This window comes from Strix aluco, chromosome 18, assembly GCF_031877795.1.
Source record: "Strix aluco isolate bStrAlu1 chromosome 18, bStrAlu1.hap1, whole genome shotgun sequence".
NCBI classification, from domain to species: Eukaryota; Metazoa; Chordata; class Aves; order Strigiformes; family Strigidae; genus Strix; species Strix aluco.
The window spans coordinates 10,604,812-10,619,083 of NC_133948.1; the positions used below are offsets into that span (position 1 = coordinate 10,604,812).

At 45.3% G+C, this 14,272-nt stretch overlaps 1 protein-coding gene across 4 annotated transcripts in view; it reads left to right on the forward strand.

Moving 5' to 3' along the window:
* The first annotated feature begins 1,949 nt into the window (after positions 1–1,949).
* CLTCL1 (clathrin heavy chain like 1) overlaps positions 1,950–14,272 on the forward strand; it is a 36,730-nt gene continuing 24,407 nt past the window's right edge. For 2 of the 4 annotated variants that reach the window (XM_074844063.1, XM_074844065.1), the window contains exons 1-2: positions 1,950–2,163; positions 10,048–10,255. In XM_074844063.1, the coding sequence (XP_074700164.1) occupies positions 2,122–2,163; positions 10,048–10,255 (250 nt within the window). In that variant the 5' untranslated portion in view covers positions 1,950–2,121. Of the gene's footprint in view, positions 2,164–10,047; positions 10,256–10,303; positions 10,911–14,272 lie in introns of those variants that run through there. The other 2 variants (XM_074844064.1, XM_074844066.1) reach the window with 2 other exon arrangements.

Sequence of the window (14,272 nt, forward strand, 5' to 3'; positions counted from 1 at the left end):
GACTTGCCCTCATTTAGAAGTTGATATAGCTAACCCACCGTAAATGAACTGCTACTAACAAACCTATGAAGTAGATGCTACTCAAACCCTCTTTGAAACCATGTAAACAAAAGTTGTCTCCACCTCAGCTTCATTTTTGCATGCTTTTGAGAGAACAGGACTTGGTGCCTAACCCCAGTCATGAGTCCTCTGGGGAGAGCTACAGATCCCAGATTTCCCGAGGGATGGGGCTTTAGTGGCACCTCAGTCCCAGCACCTTCCACCGCCGGTGCAATGGGCTGTTCAGGGTTTCCTCAGTCCAGCTGCAGACCTTCAGATCTTGCATACATGGCAAAGGGGTCCCCACGGCTGCAGCCTGCGACTGTGTGCGCCTGTAGGAACCAAGGTGTCTCAGCAGACCCATGCCTACAATTCCTGTGGAAACCTAACCCAGTTTTGGTAATTCCCAGCTCCATATGTTAAAAATGAATGAGGTTAAGTAAAAATAATGAGGTTTTAAATTGTAATATATTTGGAATTGTTTTAATCTGCCTTCTGGTTTTGAGTCTTCAGGGGTCCCTTGTTCAGCTTTTCTTTGCAACCCACAGCATGAGAAACTCATTTGTAAAAAATTAAATCAGAGATTCTCCTGTAATCTTATGTTTCCCAGAGCTGGGCTCTCTGGGAAAATGTGAACACCACGATGCTCCAGATAAAACTGCTGGAGCTAGCAACACTGCAGCAGTTTCCATCTCTAAGGATTCCTGTAATTTAGGAGAAACATAATAGCAGTAATGTTACCTTCGCCTCCCTCATCTGATGCTAATGAGCTGACTAGGAGTGATGGTAAAAAAAAAAAAAAACGGTGTTGATATATCTCTTGCATGTTAGACCCTTCACTTCATGGTTATTCAGTAAGTTTCCAACTTATGATGTCAACTCTCCGGGGAAGGAACCCTATGTCCCTTTAGAAATTCAAGAGGGCAGAACAGCAGGATGGCTTTTCAAACATACCCGGTAACTGGTCGTAAACCTCCTCACCTACCTTTGGGCATGGCAGCAGGCAGCAAAGCCCATGTGGCGCTATGCTCTCTGGGGGGCCGAGGGCAGCGGGCAGCCGTGCCGCCTGACCGAGCCAGACCCCAGCGCCCGCTGAGCCCCCCGGGGCTGCCGGGGGCTGCGGAGAAGCCACGGCTGCCCTGGCCCTGCGCCCCGAGCCGGGGGCCATGGCTGTCAAAGGCCGCGGGTCCCTCCGCTCCCGTGGCCAGGGCGAGCCGGTGTCCACCCCGAGGAGGAGGCACGACCAGGCACGACGGCAGGTGCCGGGACAGGCCGCGGGCCGCAGCCTCGAGGGACGGGCCCGCTCCCGGCCTTCAGCGCCCACCAAGGGCCGCAGCCGGGCGGCGGGGCAGCGCCTGGGAGCCCCCGGCCTTCCGCCTCCCCCACGGCGGGAGCCCCTCTGCCCTGAGGGGCGCATCACCCCCGCACCTCCGCCCCTGCTGTGGGGAAGGGCGGGCGCGGCCCCGCGGGGCTGGGGAGGGGCGCGGGGGGGCCCGTGTGGGGCGGGCGGCGGGGCAGGGCCCGGGGGGCGGCAGCGCCCACCCGCCGCGGGGAGCCGGGGAGGGGGCCGGGTCACGTGAGGGCGTGTGGCAGCAGCGGAGGGATACCGGGGCTCTGGCAAACCCTCCCGCCCCTCGCCGCTGGCCGCAGCCGGGGCGGGGGGAGCCCCCCCTCCCCTTCCCCTCGGAGCCCCCTCCCCAGCCCTGCCGCTCAGCGGGAGCGGGGGGCGTGGGGGAGAGGAAGGCGGCGGGGGGTGAGGGCGGGCGAGAGGGGGGCGGGGGCGATGGGGCGGGGGGGGGTGTGTGTGTGGGGGGGGAAGAAGCGCCGCGGGGGAGGGACTATTTGAGGAGACCCTGGCAGGCTGGTGAGGTGCGGAGTGATCCCGCCGCCGGAGTGAGCGGCCCCGAGCTGAGGCAGAGAAGGGAGGCGAGCCCGCGGGGCGCCATCCCAGCGAGGGCACTGCGCCTGCGCCGCCTCCCCCTCCCCTCCTCCCCGCCGCCGTGTGGGGTGCAGCGGCGCCTGCCCTGCTGCCACCGCCGGCCCCTGCCCCGCGCCCCTGCCCCGGGGAGCTCGCCCCCAGCCATGGCCCAGATACTGCCCATTCGCTTCCAGGAGCATTTCCAGGTGAGCGGAGGGGGGCGGTGGAGGCGCAGGGACGGGGCTCCCCCTCCTCTGCCTCACCCCGTCCCTCGGAGAAGGGGGGGTGGGCCGCGGCCTAGCCGGGGCTGGGGGCGCGCTGAGGGGACGGGGGGGGCGGCGGTCGGGCCGCGGGAGCCCTCCCCGCGGCCGCTGTGGCGGGGGGTCCCACTCCCTCCCGCCCTCCTTCCCTCTCCTCCGGTGCGGGGCCGCCGTCCCGCTGGGCGCCGCGGGAAGGCGCGCGGGGCCGAGCCCGGCCCCGGTGCGGGCTCCCGGGCTGCCGCCTCCGTCCGTCCATCCCCCGGGCTGCCTCTCCGCGGCGTGCGGAGCCGCCGCGATTTGTGCAGAGTCACTCGCCGCCTGAGGGACCTCCCGCTCCGGGGAGGGGGAGGCGCCGGGCCGGGGCCGGGCTGCTCGCCCCGGGACCGCGGGGGCTCCCCCGCCTCAGCTGAGGTGGGCGCCTTAATCTTGGAGAGGGATCGCGGTTTTTCTCTTTTACCTAAACGACCATCAGCCTCCGGATCGCGGAGGTTCCTGGGAACATCTTGCTGTGCAGCCGCGAACCGGGAGGAAATTGGTGAGATGAGGTGCAAGAAACCATTTGGACTTGGAAGCTGCACAGCCTCTGTCCCTCCTTCCAAACATAACAAGATTAAAAAAATCCTTCCCAAAAATGACATAGTTCTGTTCTTAAGAGCCTGTGAAAACCATACTGCCGGCGTTGGAAAAGATCCATGACTAATGGATGCAGCACAGACAAACCGGTTTATCTGTTTCCTTGTGAACTGGTGGTGAGGGAGGGTTGTAAATGGAGTGAGAGAACGGCAGTCCCTGAACATGCAGTTTGAGGCAGGAATTAAAGGAATTTGCTAAATGAATGAGAGAACAGGAAGTGGACTTGGCAAGTCATCCTTCTGTCTCTGTACCGCCCCTTTCTGTCAAATCAGGCATCCATTTCAAAATGTGAACTGGGTATCATCCATCAGTGTGGACTTTGTGCCACTTCCAGCCCCTTTCGGGAAGTGTTTTTCTGCTTGACTGGAAGAACTGTCTTGGTCACTCCGGAAGGAGTCCTAGCCTACAAGACAGCAATAGGGCTAGTGAACTTCAGAAATATCTTATCTCTGTGCCCAGGGGAGCAGGCACACCTGTCTCCTCAACGTGGTCATGGGTTAAGAGAGTTTAACACAGTGAAGAGTTATACTGTCACACCCCCCCCCCCTCCCCCCCAGTGTCCAGTAGAGCAGTGATTGTAGTAACCTCAAATGAATTCCAAAGAGCTACAGTACAGCTAAGAAACTTGTGATCAAAGTGGTTTTGATGTCAGGCTCTCCTTAGAACGAAGCATGCAGTTCTTGCAATTTAAAACCAGCAGACATAACCAATCCTGCTGATTGTGCTCGGTCTATACAATAATGATGAGAGAGCATCACACTTAATAGGTCATAGGTGTGATGTGCTGATTTGCATATTAAATGACTGTGTCTGTGATGACTAGTGTTGTGTGTCTTGCAACACTGCCAATGTTAGCATTGTGGTACTTCTGTTTTGGGTGGGGGGCTAGCAGCTTCTCAAGGGATTTGTACTGAAGTCATACTCTATTTTTTGCTACCAGCTGCTTTTGCTCTTAATAATTTGGTCATATAGAAAGGACTAAACCTGTGCTTGAGGGACTTTTCCCCAGCATGGAGGCTGCATAGAGGAGCAGGGGAAGCCTTGGGACCCCTGCCGCTAACACGTAGGACCGCACTCTTCAGGATTCACTCTTTCTTGCTTCTCCCCCCAGTCTGAGTGCAGTAGCTCCAAAGCAGTACTGTACTAAAGAGAAATTGAGATTAGTCGTAGCTGGGAGTAGGAATGCAGTCAGCCTCCTTAGTGCTGCTTCTGCAGTTGTCTCTGCACAGATAAATGGGGAGGGAAATCGGAAAGAATGTGGGAACTGGTAGTGTTTGTTCTGGCTGGATGTCTGCAGTACAGATCTATCATCTCTAAGTTAGTATTGTATGTTGTAAATGTCTAGAGTAATGAAGAAATGTTACACGGTGCTTATCGTTAACTGGTAGGGAATTCATGAAAAGACTAGGCCTTCACTCCTCTTCATAAAGCTTCACTATCACCCATATTTAGCTTTATCAGCTTAATCCCTTTTTTTTCCCCTCCTACATCACTTCCAAGAAATTGGCTTGACTACAGTTCAATTGTCATATTTAAAATTAGTGTAACTTCACTTAAATTCAGACTCTTCCCGAGATAGCTGTATGTACTTTACTAAAAGAACTGAAGCATGCGAAAAGTGCTCTCCCGAAAGACTAAACATAAGTTGCAGTGCTAAATACTGAACTCTTCTCTCCCACTCTCTCTAGCTGGAAGTGGATAAATGATAGTGTGAAGTGAAACAGCGATCTTGGTCCACGTAAAATTGGAGGAGTACTAGGGATCAGCAGACTGTTTACATTCTTTGTGAAGCTCATTTTGCTTTATGTTGATCATCCTTCTGACTGAACTGTAGCTCCAAGCCTGTGCAGGAGGAGTGACTGCCAGTCACAGTGCACGTTAAATTTGAAACTGTTACGGCTTGCACATTGAAGTCCTGTGAGAGCTGAAAGATGGAGAATAGCAGCAGTAAAAGGAAGAGATCCAGGTCTTATGTGGTAGTAGTCAAGCTGAGAATGAACACGAGTCTTACTGTTTAACTCCATTTAATGCAATTGAACAGTTGTTTTTAGGTGTGAACTCTGTAGCTATGAGTCTTTGTGGATTCATAAACAACTTGTCTCTTGCTCATTCTTCCCATGGAGGATATTGTAGTTAAGTCCCATAGCAGGGGAGGAGAATAAGATAAGGCCTTAGTTTTTATCTGTCTAGTGGCTGACCAGCTGCAGCAGTACAAACTATGCCAGTCCTGCTGTAGTGAAGTACTAGTACACACTACTTAAGCTACTGTGATTTAATCAGGTTCTTAACCCTAGTGCTTTTGCTGAAGCAGTGAGTTATAAATTATTTACCACACTGAACTCTTCCAAGGGGATTGTAGTTCACAGTGGAAATGCTGTAAAAGTCTAAATATACTGGTACATAGACTGGAAGCAATACTACTGGAGTTCAGTGTACAAAGTGTTCTTGATGTAAAATTAAACTTTTCCTTTACTTAGTCATTAGTTTGCTCTTAAAAGCTTGTCTTTGTCCTCTTTTGAGATTTTTTCAGTTTTCACTAGGAAAAATCTCTGCTTGCCTGCAGAGAAAACTGTTGCCTATAAAGTCTCACATTGCTAGAGAAGCTAAGGTATCCTGGTTTTAAACAGAGGATGTAGATTTACTTCTGTCATTTTCTGGACAAAAAGCGCTTTCTGTTTGGATAGTCTGAGATGTCTTTTCAAGAATTACTATCTGTTGTGCAATAGGCATGACTGAGCTGAAGTGTAATGGCTTTCATGAGTTTGCTTTGGCTAGACATGTGGACTTAAAAGCACTCAGAATATTTGCAAGCTGTAAATGACTTTTTGGACTTGTATTCAAAAGGTAGGGCTAAATATCATGACTTGATTCAGCTGTTTAGTGTTGCAGAGAGCATATTTGCTCACTGGGTTGAGAAGTACCCTACATGTGGTAGGGAGACTCATTCAATAGATGATCTAATCCTCATCACAGACATACAGGAACAGATTTTTTTTGTAGGGAGTAACTGTCGCTTAAGATGAAATTCTAATTACAACTGTGGCTAAAGCCTCTGAGCCAGTGGTTTTGCCTGTCCTTGATGTCCCTTGCCTGTCAAGATGGGAACTATAGTGTGAGATGAGGGTGAGCAACTGAGAGGGGATGTCCGACAACTATATGCAGATCCTTATTGAGCATGATTATGTGGTCACATAAGTAAAAGAGTTCTGAGAAACTGTGCTACTGCATTTTTGATTTGTATTATGCTTAAAATGATATGTGCTTACAGAACTTTTAGCGGGCAGTTTTTAATTGGATACCTATAGCTTCTGTCCAAGCTTTACTCTTTTCTAATGGGTTTAACAATAGTTGATCACCTCTAAAAAGCATTTCTACTAGAGCTGGGTGGCATAAAGCTGAAATGGAATATTTGCTGAACCCTGGAGGGATCTTAAATTCAGAGTTCTTTTGAGTCCATCATTTAACTGATAGTAGGTCCCAAGTATTGGAGTGTCAGTATTAAACAGGGAGTAAGTCAGGCTTAAGTATTTTCCATTAGAGAAATGGACTTAGTTTGAAGACAGGTAGTATCAGTGTCTGAGTTGGTCTGTGCTGGCTCAGTCTGGATCACTGCATGCCACAGAAAGGGAAATGCATTAGAAAGCCCAATATTTAGTAGAACTCTTGTGTAAAAACATCTCAACTCCATTTCTTAGGAAATGATACCATGCTCGTAAAGTAGGATGGAGAAAGACTAAATCTCAGATTAATAGTTGTGTTTCATCTGAAGTGTGTATATCATACTTGTGTATCTTCATTCAGGTTGAGAATCAAATAATACATCTCAGGTTAATCTTTACCATGGTAGTAAGTTCTCAGTATCTATAAGATGCTTAAGAGTAAATTTGGTATCTAATCCAGACTGCAGTAATACTAGATATCTATGAAACAAAAATCTTTGTTATCTGGTTCATTCAGCCTGATGGTGAAGATAGTTCTATGCTGTATGGGTAGATAATGGGCATTAGGGCACGGAAGGCTAGGACAGGCATTAGGCTGTTACTTGTAGAACAGAATGTTATCCTTTCCTCTCCAGTGAGGCTCACAGTAACCTACATGGGGGTGCTTGGGATGATTTAATCGGATTACCCAAAAGTAAAGTGTGGGGTAAAATCATGGGAGGAGGCTATCCTCATAGCAAATGTCTCTGGAATGACTTTGTAACATTGAATCCTTCTTTTTAGAAGAAGACAACCTTAGTTTGAGATCATTGCTTGCCTAAGAATCATAATAAAGAATGAAAATTTAGTAGCAATTGAGAGGCCTGATGGTCACTCCTTTATGAAAATAAACTGCAAAATCTGTAGTTAATATATACAAATTTCAGTAATGACCTGTAGCACCTTCACCCGAGGCCTTTGAAGATATATAGCTAAATGCTTGCGATCTCCTGTAATAAAATTTTCTTAGTTCCATGCTTGAGGAAGCGGGGAAGGTGTTTTAGAACAGCATAGTCCAGATTGTCTTGGCAGGTTTGTCCCATCCTGGATAGAAGCAATGCTGGCTGATGTCCCTTTATTTGGTGGTATAGGGATTTTGCTCATGTTCTTATGTATAGTCATAGGGAATATACCTGTTGCACTGCTTCCATGTTGTAGGAGCACATATGATCTGGTGATGATACTTATTACTCCTCTGATGGCAGGAACAGTCTTCAGTGTTGTCAGACTGCTAAAATGCGAAGCGTTGTCATCGTTCACTGAGGCTTGCAGTATTCACGTGGAAGTACTGACATCTTGCCTTTAGAAGATGTGACTGACTTCCCTAATAACAAGGGTGGCAGTGATACTCATGCATAATTGATCATTACATTTTCTGAAAGCTTTGCTAGATTTTATAAAGTTAAATCTTAATACCAGAACTTGATGCAAAATCTTACTTACCTTAGTGAAGATACCCAAAGTGTTATTCTTCAACGTGAACCAGGTTTTGGAGTGAATAACCTTGGGTTTAAAGCTGAACTTCAAGTAGGCTAATGCCTCAAGATTCTCACCATGCAGAATGAGTGGGCAGGGGCTGTTTCTTGAGAGCAGGTAAAGCTGAAGCACAGTAATAGAGAAGAGACCTTGAAGAGGCTGTGTTTCTACTTCAGTACTCTGGAAATACATCTGAGTTTGGATTAATTAAATCAAGTTAGGAACTTGGCTATGCTGCAGTTAAATCTCTTGACTACCCTTGTAACACTTAACTATCAGTCTTTAGAATGGATTATGTTGGTAGATGGACTCAGATCTTGCTCAACATCAAAGTGCTCAAGTGTCTACTACATGAACATGTGATTTGTCACAATAAGGATATTGTCCGGTCTAGAGCATGTGACCAAGAACAGGGAATTAAGAGCCCATCATTTATTCCTCTGTTGTTCAAGATCGCAGAAGTTGATGGAGTTACAACTGTTATGTTTATCAGGTACTAAAACTTTCTGCATTACATATGAAAGATACATGAGTTGTCTTGGCATGGAAAGTTATTTCCTTACTGACACAGAGGCCTGTAATAGCTGCATGCCCAGTGGACTTGTTTTCAAAACTCTAGTTGCAAGCAGCTTCTGATGTGCTTAAATTTGGATTTTGTTTTGGAATGAATGGCACCTACTGAAGTTTACTAGTGTGTATTTACCTATAAAGTGAGGTGTCAGCTCAATGGGTCTCAATTTTGCTGAGAGGTATTTTTGGGAGGGAATAAATGTCTTTTTACACATGTGTACATTTGGCTTGTGTTGCATTACTGAAACTTGAGTGCGTCGAGATTAGCAGTTAGTGGGCTGAATGGCTCTTCATTAGTAAGCTAACAGAAAACAAACAATTCCTGAGGCATTCTTGGGCACAGTCCTGACACACCACCGTTCTAGGTATCTGTTACATACCCAATTTATGATTTAGTGAGTAGCTTTACAGAAGCTGTAACAAGCCATGATCAGCCAGATCAAAACACACTGAAACAGTGTTTGTGACACCATCATGGGACTTGCTGCCCAAGCGGTTTAGTCTATTGTACGAAAGTCCTGGTGGTACATATCAAAGGAGTCTCATGACTCAGTGATGCTGGTGGTAGTTTCTATCCTGTATCCTTGAGGGCAGTCATTTTTCACTCACTGTGCACTGAAAAGCAGTATAGGTTAATCCCTTAAGAAGCTTCAGTGAGGCTGATACAGTTCCTCTGCTTGAAAAGCATTGCTCTGGGGCATAAAGCAGGTGCTCAGGCTTGTCACTGTTACTGCTACGCTGCTTGCATACATACCAAGCCAGGGTGTGCTGCGGTGGTAAATCTGATGTACTGCAGACCAGTTGAAACAGTGGTACTCAGTCACTGCCACCTGCTTGTGGTAACCTGAAACTGGAAATGAATGGAAACAAAGTTAACACAAAAGGATGAAAATGAGAAATAGCCATCTTCTAGGGCAGTCTATTCAGTGGCACAAAATTACTTTAAGTTACATTAAGAGTGACCGCTTTGTACCTACTGTCATATGATTGAGCACAAGTTATGTTTTGAGAGCTGGATGTAAGGCTGGAGGGGGCTTGCATGGAAATCCCTGCCCTCCTTGAGCCAAATGGCATGATATCCTGGGCAAGGAGAGATGGAATGGCTGATTATTTTAACACATCTTTCTTACCTTTCGCTGGTAAGAATTAGATTCTAAGAAGCAAGATGAACAAGTCAACTTGTAAAAATAGACCTTTTGAGACCTGCTATGTAGACTTCATTCCATAATGTTGCTAGGAGTGGTTTGCATAAGGGTAATTGGTTCTTTCCCAAAGACCCACGGATGCTGTGTGTTGTAGTTCTGCCACTTAGTAAGTTTTTAATATCAAATTTACCAGCCTGCTAGATCTGGAATAGTGATGCTACTCATAGTATATGGCCTATCACATTACTAGAACCAAGTTAAGCAATAAACGCTTAAGTTAAGACTCCTTTTAGCTTGCATCAGTAACACAGCTTTGGAATGTCTTTAGGACTTGAAGGCTGAGAAGTGTGTAGTTCTTTGCCTATGTAACAAAGAAAATCAGAAGATAAATTGTAGTTCTATAATATACACTTGTCAGAGAAATGTGCCAGTCTTGCCTTTCTCTGGAGGAGACTGTAGATATCAAGGCTTTAGTCAGACCTTCAACAATGGAAGGATAATAAAGCAACTCTCTTCTGTCTTTCTAGCTCCAAAATTTGGGCATTAACCCAGCAAACATTGGATTCAGTACCCTAACAATGGAATCTGACAAGTTCATCTGCATCAGGGAGAAAGTGGGAGAGCAGGCACAAGTAGTGATAATTGACATGAGCGATCCAACAACACCCATCAGGCGTCCAATTTCTGCCGAAAGTGCCATCATGAATCCAGCCTCTAAAGTAATCGCGCTAAAAGGTGAGTAACCATTTATTATTGCAGTATGAAACCTACTGTTTAGCTGTATTACTGCTTCTGTATGTTCTTAAGCTTAAGGTTTATTTAAACTTTTGAAGAAGAATGTATATGAGGATACGAATTCTTGCCTGAACTTGCATGCTGTATTTTTGGCAGTGGATTTTTCAGTAATCTTTGAATGATTTGCCTCCAAGTAGGTGTGAGATGCTTGGGCTTGGCACGGCAACCTCCTGTTCTCACTGAGGACCAGGTCAACATATGGTATACTTTACCTTTAAACAGGTGTTGTAAACATAATGGACACTTGTAAAGGTGAATAGGGGTGTAAAGCCATTTGTACTCTCGGCTCTGTCCTGGCCTTTTCTTGTAGCTCTGAAGAGCTTCCTAGATACCAGCAAAATGTCATGAGGGTGGCCAGTAACTGTAAAAGTTTGAATGTACAAGCATGTTAAGTTTGGCAATCGTGAGATCTTGCAGATAAAGACCTTTGCTTACCACTACCTGTGGTATTGATACTGCCTTTAAGTAGTACTCTGAGCTCAAAGAAATAATTTTTAATACATCTCTGGCTCTTAAATGACCAACTTCTGGTATTTAATCTCAATAACTGTTACTGACTATGTACTTTTCTTCCTGCATCTTATCTAAACAGATGGTGAGTGAACTTTGTTGTGACATTTTGTGTTCGGTAGTACAGAATGGTCTAATCTCATAAAAAGTACTGAACTTTAAGTAGCCATTTGACGGTTCACTTCATAGCCAGGTGGGAGATCCTAATCCTCAACTGGTATTACAGTGAAAATGTTCTCCATTGGCTTGTTGCTAACCATTTGGCTGCTTTGACTATTGACTGTACCAAGTGAGGGAGAAGAGTGTGCTGTTAATGTTTTTCTGTTTGTATATATGATGGAAGTACAGTTGATAGACAAAACCAAGTTGCAATATTTTTATGAGAGACCTCTGCTAGCATGTCCTGTGTGCTATTCATTTCTGCCTAAGTGTGTGTTTTATTGTGAAAAATCATGGTGAAATTACTTAGGGGTCCAAGAAATAACTGTCCTCAGAACTGGCACAAAACCTTTAACTTCTTGTCTTTGATCTCGGTCTTAACTGACATTAGGGGAAAACTAATGTGTGTGTTTGACTTAAACTGAATCTGTGATTCAGCTAAGGTGTTTATACAGCTTGCAAAGGACTGCCTTACCTGGGGTGTGGGTAAAGGTAACAATGAAAAATAATTTCAGATCTGTTAAGAGTTCGCTGTCCTTAATCTTGGACCCCTTTAAACAAACCATATTGGCAAGGAAAGTGTCTTCTCTTCACTAGCAGAGCTTCGTCTAGCTCTTAAGAGGAAACTACATCATCTGGTTTTAAAACTAACCTGCCAACTAAATGGATTATCATCAGTTTTGAAGAATATAGCTTTATTCTTGCCAGTGTTAAGACTTGCTTAAAAAGGAGTATTGCTCTGTCCATGCAGAGTGAATAAGCTTGTCCTCTGACCAGAAAGGGTTGAATGAATGATGTCACATTGACGTACAAAGTTGCGTTGTCAGGTATTGCAAGCTTAATGATCTCTTCTTCTATCAATAATCTAATGACCAAAGAGTTGGGTAGAAAAGAGGATGAATAGAGCCACCTAACCAATATGTTGTTACCCATGATAACCAGCAGAACTAGTGAACTGCACTGAAGACGTGGTTTAAGTCAGTTTGTCACTCCAGACTTTCCCTGCTGAGTGAGGCTTCAGTAGTAAAAACTGTTGCATATTGTGACTCAGTGTGCCATGATTGGGAGTTGCTCATAATCTGAAGATTATTGAGCAATAAACATAGAAACTCACCCTCAGAAAAAGAAATGAAATGGTTCTTGATTTAAACTGAAATACATTATGCACAATTTCATTTCTGGATTGCATGTGGCATTCTCCTGTTGTACCAAGATTTATGCTTTGCCCTTGTGTTCATGATTCTCTTGCTTTGCTCTGTACTGAGAGTACTCCCCAGTCGGTGTAAGTGAAGAATGCAGCACTCAGGGGTGCTTCCATTCTTTGTGGAATGGAGAAACTTCATGGTCCAGTGAACTGAAATGTAAATTCTTGTATCAGTGTTCAAGAACTGAACCTGCTTACTTGACTGTACCTGCAGAGATTAGTTTGAGTAGACTGATCAATCTAGTAGCTTCATCAGAAAAACCTATGTAAGAGTCTGGCTTTTTGTCTTGGATCTTGGCCTAAGAAAGCGTTCAATTGGACGTAAGACTCAAACTCATACTTGCCCTCACTATGACTTTATAGTAGGTTCTGCTCTCTCTTAATCCAAATAAGGTATTTTATTGTAGTTTAATTGCAGTTTAGAGTTCTGAAGTTTGAATTTGTTGCCACACTTAAGGAATGGTATTGCTATGGTTCCTGTGGCCCCCAACATCTAAAGCTAGCTGCCTGGTGGAGCTTCTAAAGCCATTTCCAACTGTAACAGAGCAGTCAAATTTAGTCTAGAAAATAGACAAGCATGACCTTTTTGCTCATTTCAGCAGCTTATTGGTTTCTTCTGTGTTCTTAAAACTAGGAAGGACATCTTGCTTCCTTTCCAGGAAGACTGACAGAGAACAGTTTCTGTATGCACATACTGGTATTCCTGTTTAGATAGTGACTAGAGCCCTTCCAGAACTACTTGTCTGACTTCTGCATGCGAGGCTGCAGGCTGAACTGTGGAAGTTCCAAAATCAATCCCTTGATAGCACCAGTCCACTGCTGGGCAAATTGTTGTCCAATACAGTAAATATGTAGTTTTCACCTGTCAAGTTTACAGCTGGTGTAGGTGTATGGGCAGAGCAAGGTGGTTGGAAACAGGCTGCTTTTGGTCCTAGGAAAGCTAGTAAGCTGTCCTAGGAACTAGTTGATCAGGTTAAAAGTTCTTTGCGCAGTTAATCCAGGGAGCATAAATGCTGCATGTGGGAGCTCTGAAGTCTTGCGTTGTCTCTCGGCACTGCATTAAATTAATACGATCAATTTACTGTATAAATTATGCTAAAGGTTATAGAGCAGTCTGAGCTGCATATTAACTTGGGGTTAGTATCTCTTGAAAACAATTCCTCAGTGGCCAGCAGCCTTCATCTATCAAAACTTCCCAGTAGGAGGAGCATCTACCAGTTTGACAGTCAGAAGTGTTACTAGCAGGGAAAACACTTCTGAAATGTGGATAGAAATAATGGCATTACAAGCCAATACTCTAGCAGTCTGAGTGGGTGTCTTGTGAACAGAAAACAATATTCCTGGAGCTGAGTTGTCTCATCTGCAGTGAAGTAAAACATCACTTTGACTTCCTGAAAGGAATAGAGTCCCCTATTCTTTGTAGGTTGGTTCAGTTAATGTTAGTTTTAAGTCTACCCTTACTAGCTGCTTCTGGTAGTTAAAAGGAATACTGAAGTCAAGCTTAAGCCTGCAATATAGTTACTTAAATCATGGAGCAGTAACCTTAACTGGAACTAAAGCTCCAAACCTTTCTGTAATCTTTCTGAACTTTAGACTGTCCTCTTTAATAGACACTTGTACTGCTGTTGTACAGAGCCCACCCATCTCCTAGTTAAGTATGCAGTTCGTTCAGCAGAAAAATAGAATGAAAGTTGTGGTCTTTTGCTATCCCAAGAGTTGTCACAGGTCTCATGCTGTTGGACTCAGTCCAGATCATCTACAGCAGCTACTAAATTGCAAGAAACTGGAGCCATTCTTTCTGTGAGTTATACTGAATGGCATCTACTAGACACCTATAACTTGGTATACCAGTGATGCTACATAAACCTGAGTTTACACAAGCCCTGTAGCTTAGCTTATAGTTAATTAAAATGTCTATGCCTGTCAGTTGTTGGAAGGTCTAGTAAGTGTCCATAAGGAGTACACTTTTTTTGCATCAGGGATGGTAGAGGTGTTGGGGGTGGGGAGAGGATAAGACTCAAGTATCAAAGGAGACTCAGATGTGACAGGACACTAACTCTGTAACATTGCTGGAATAGTGGGTT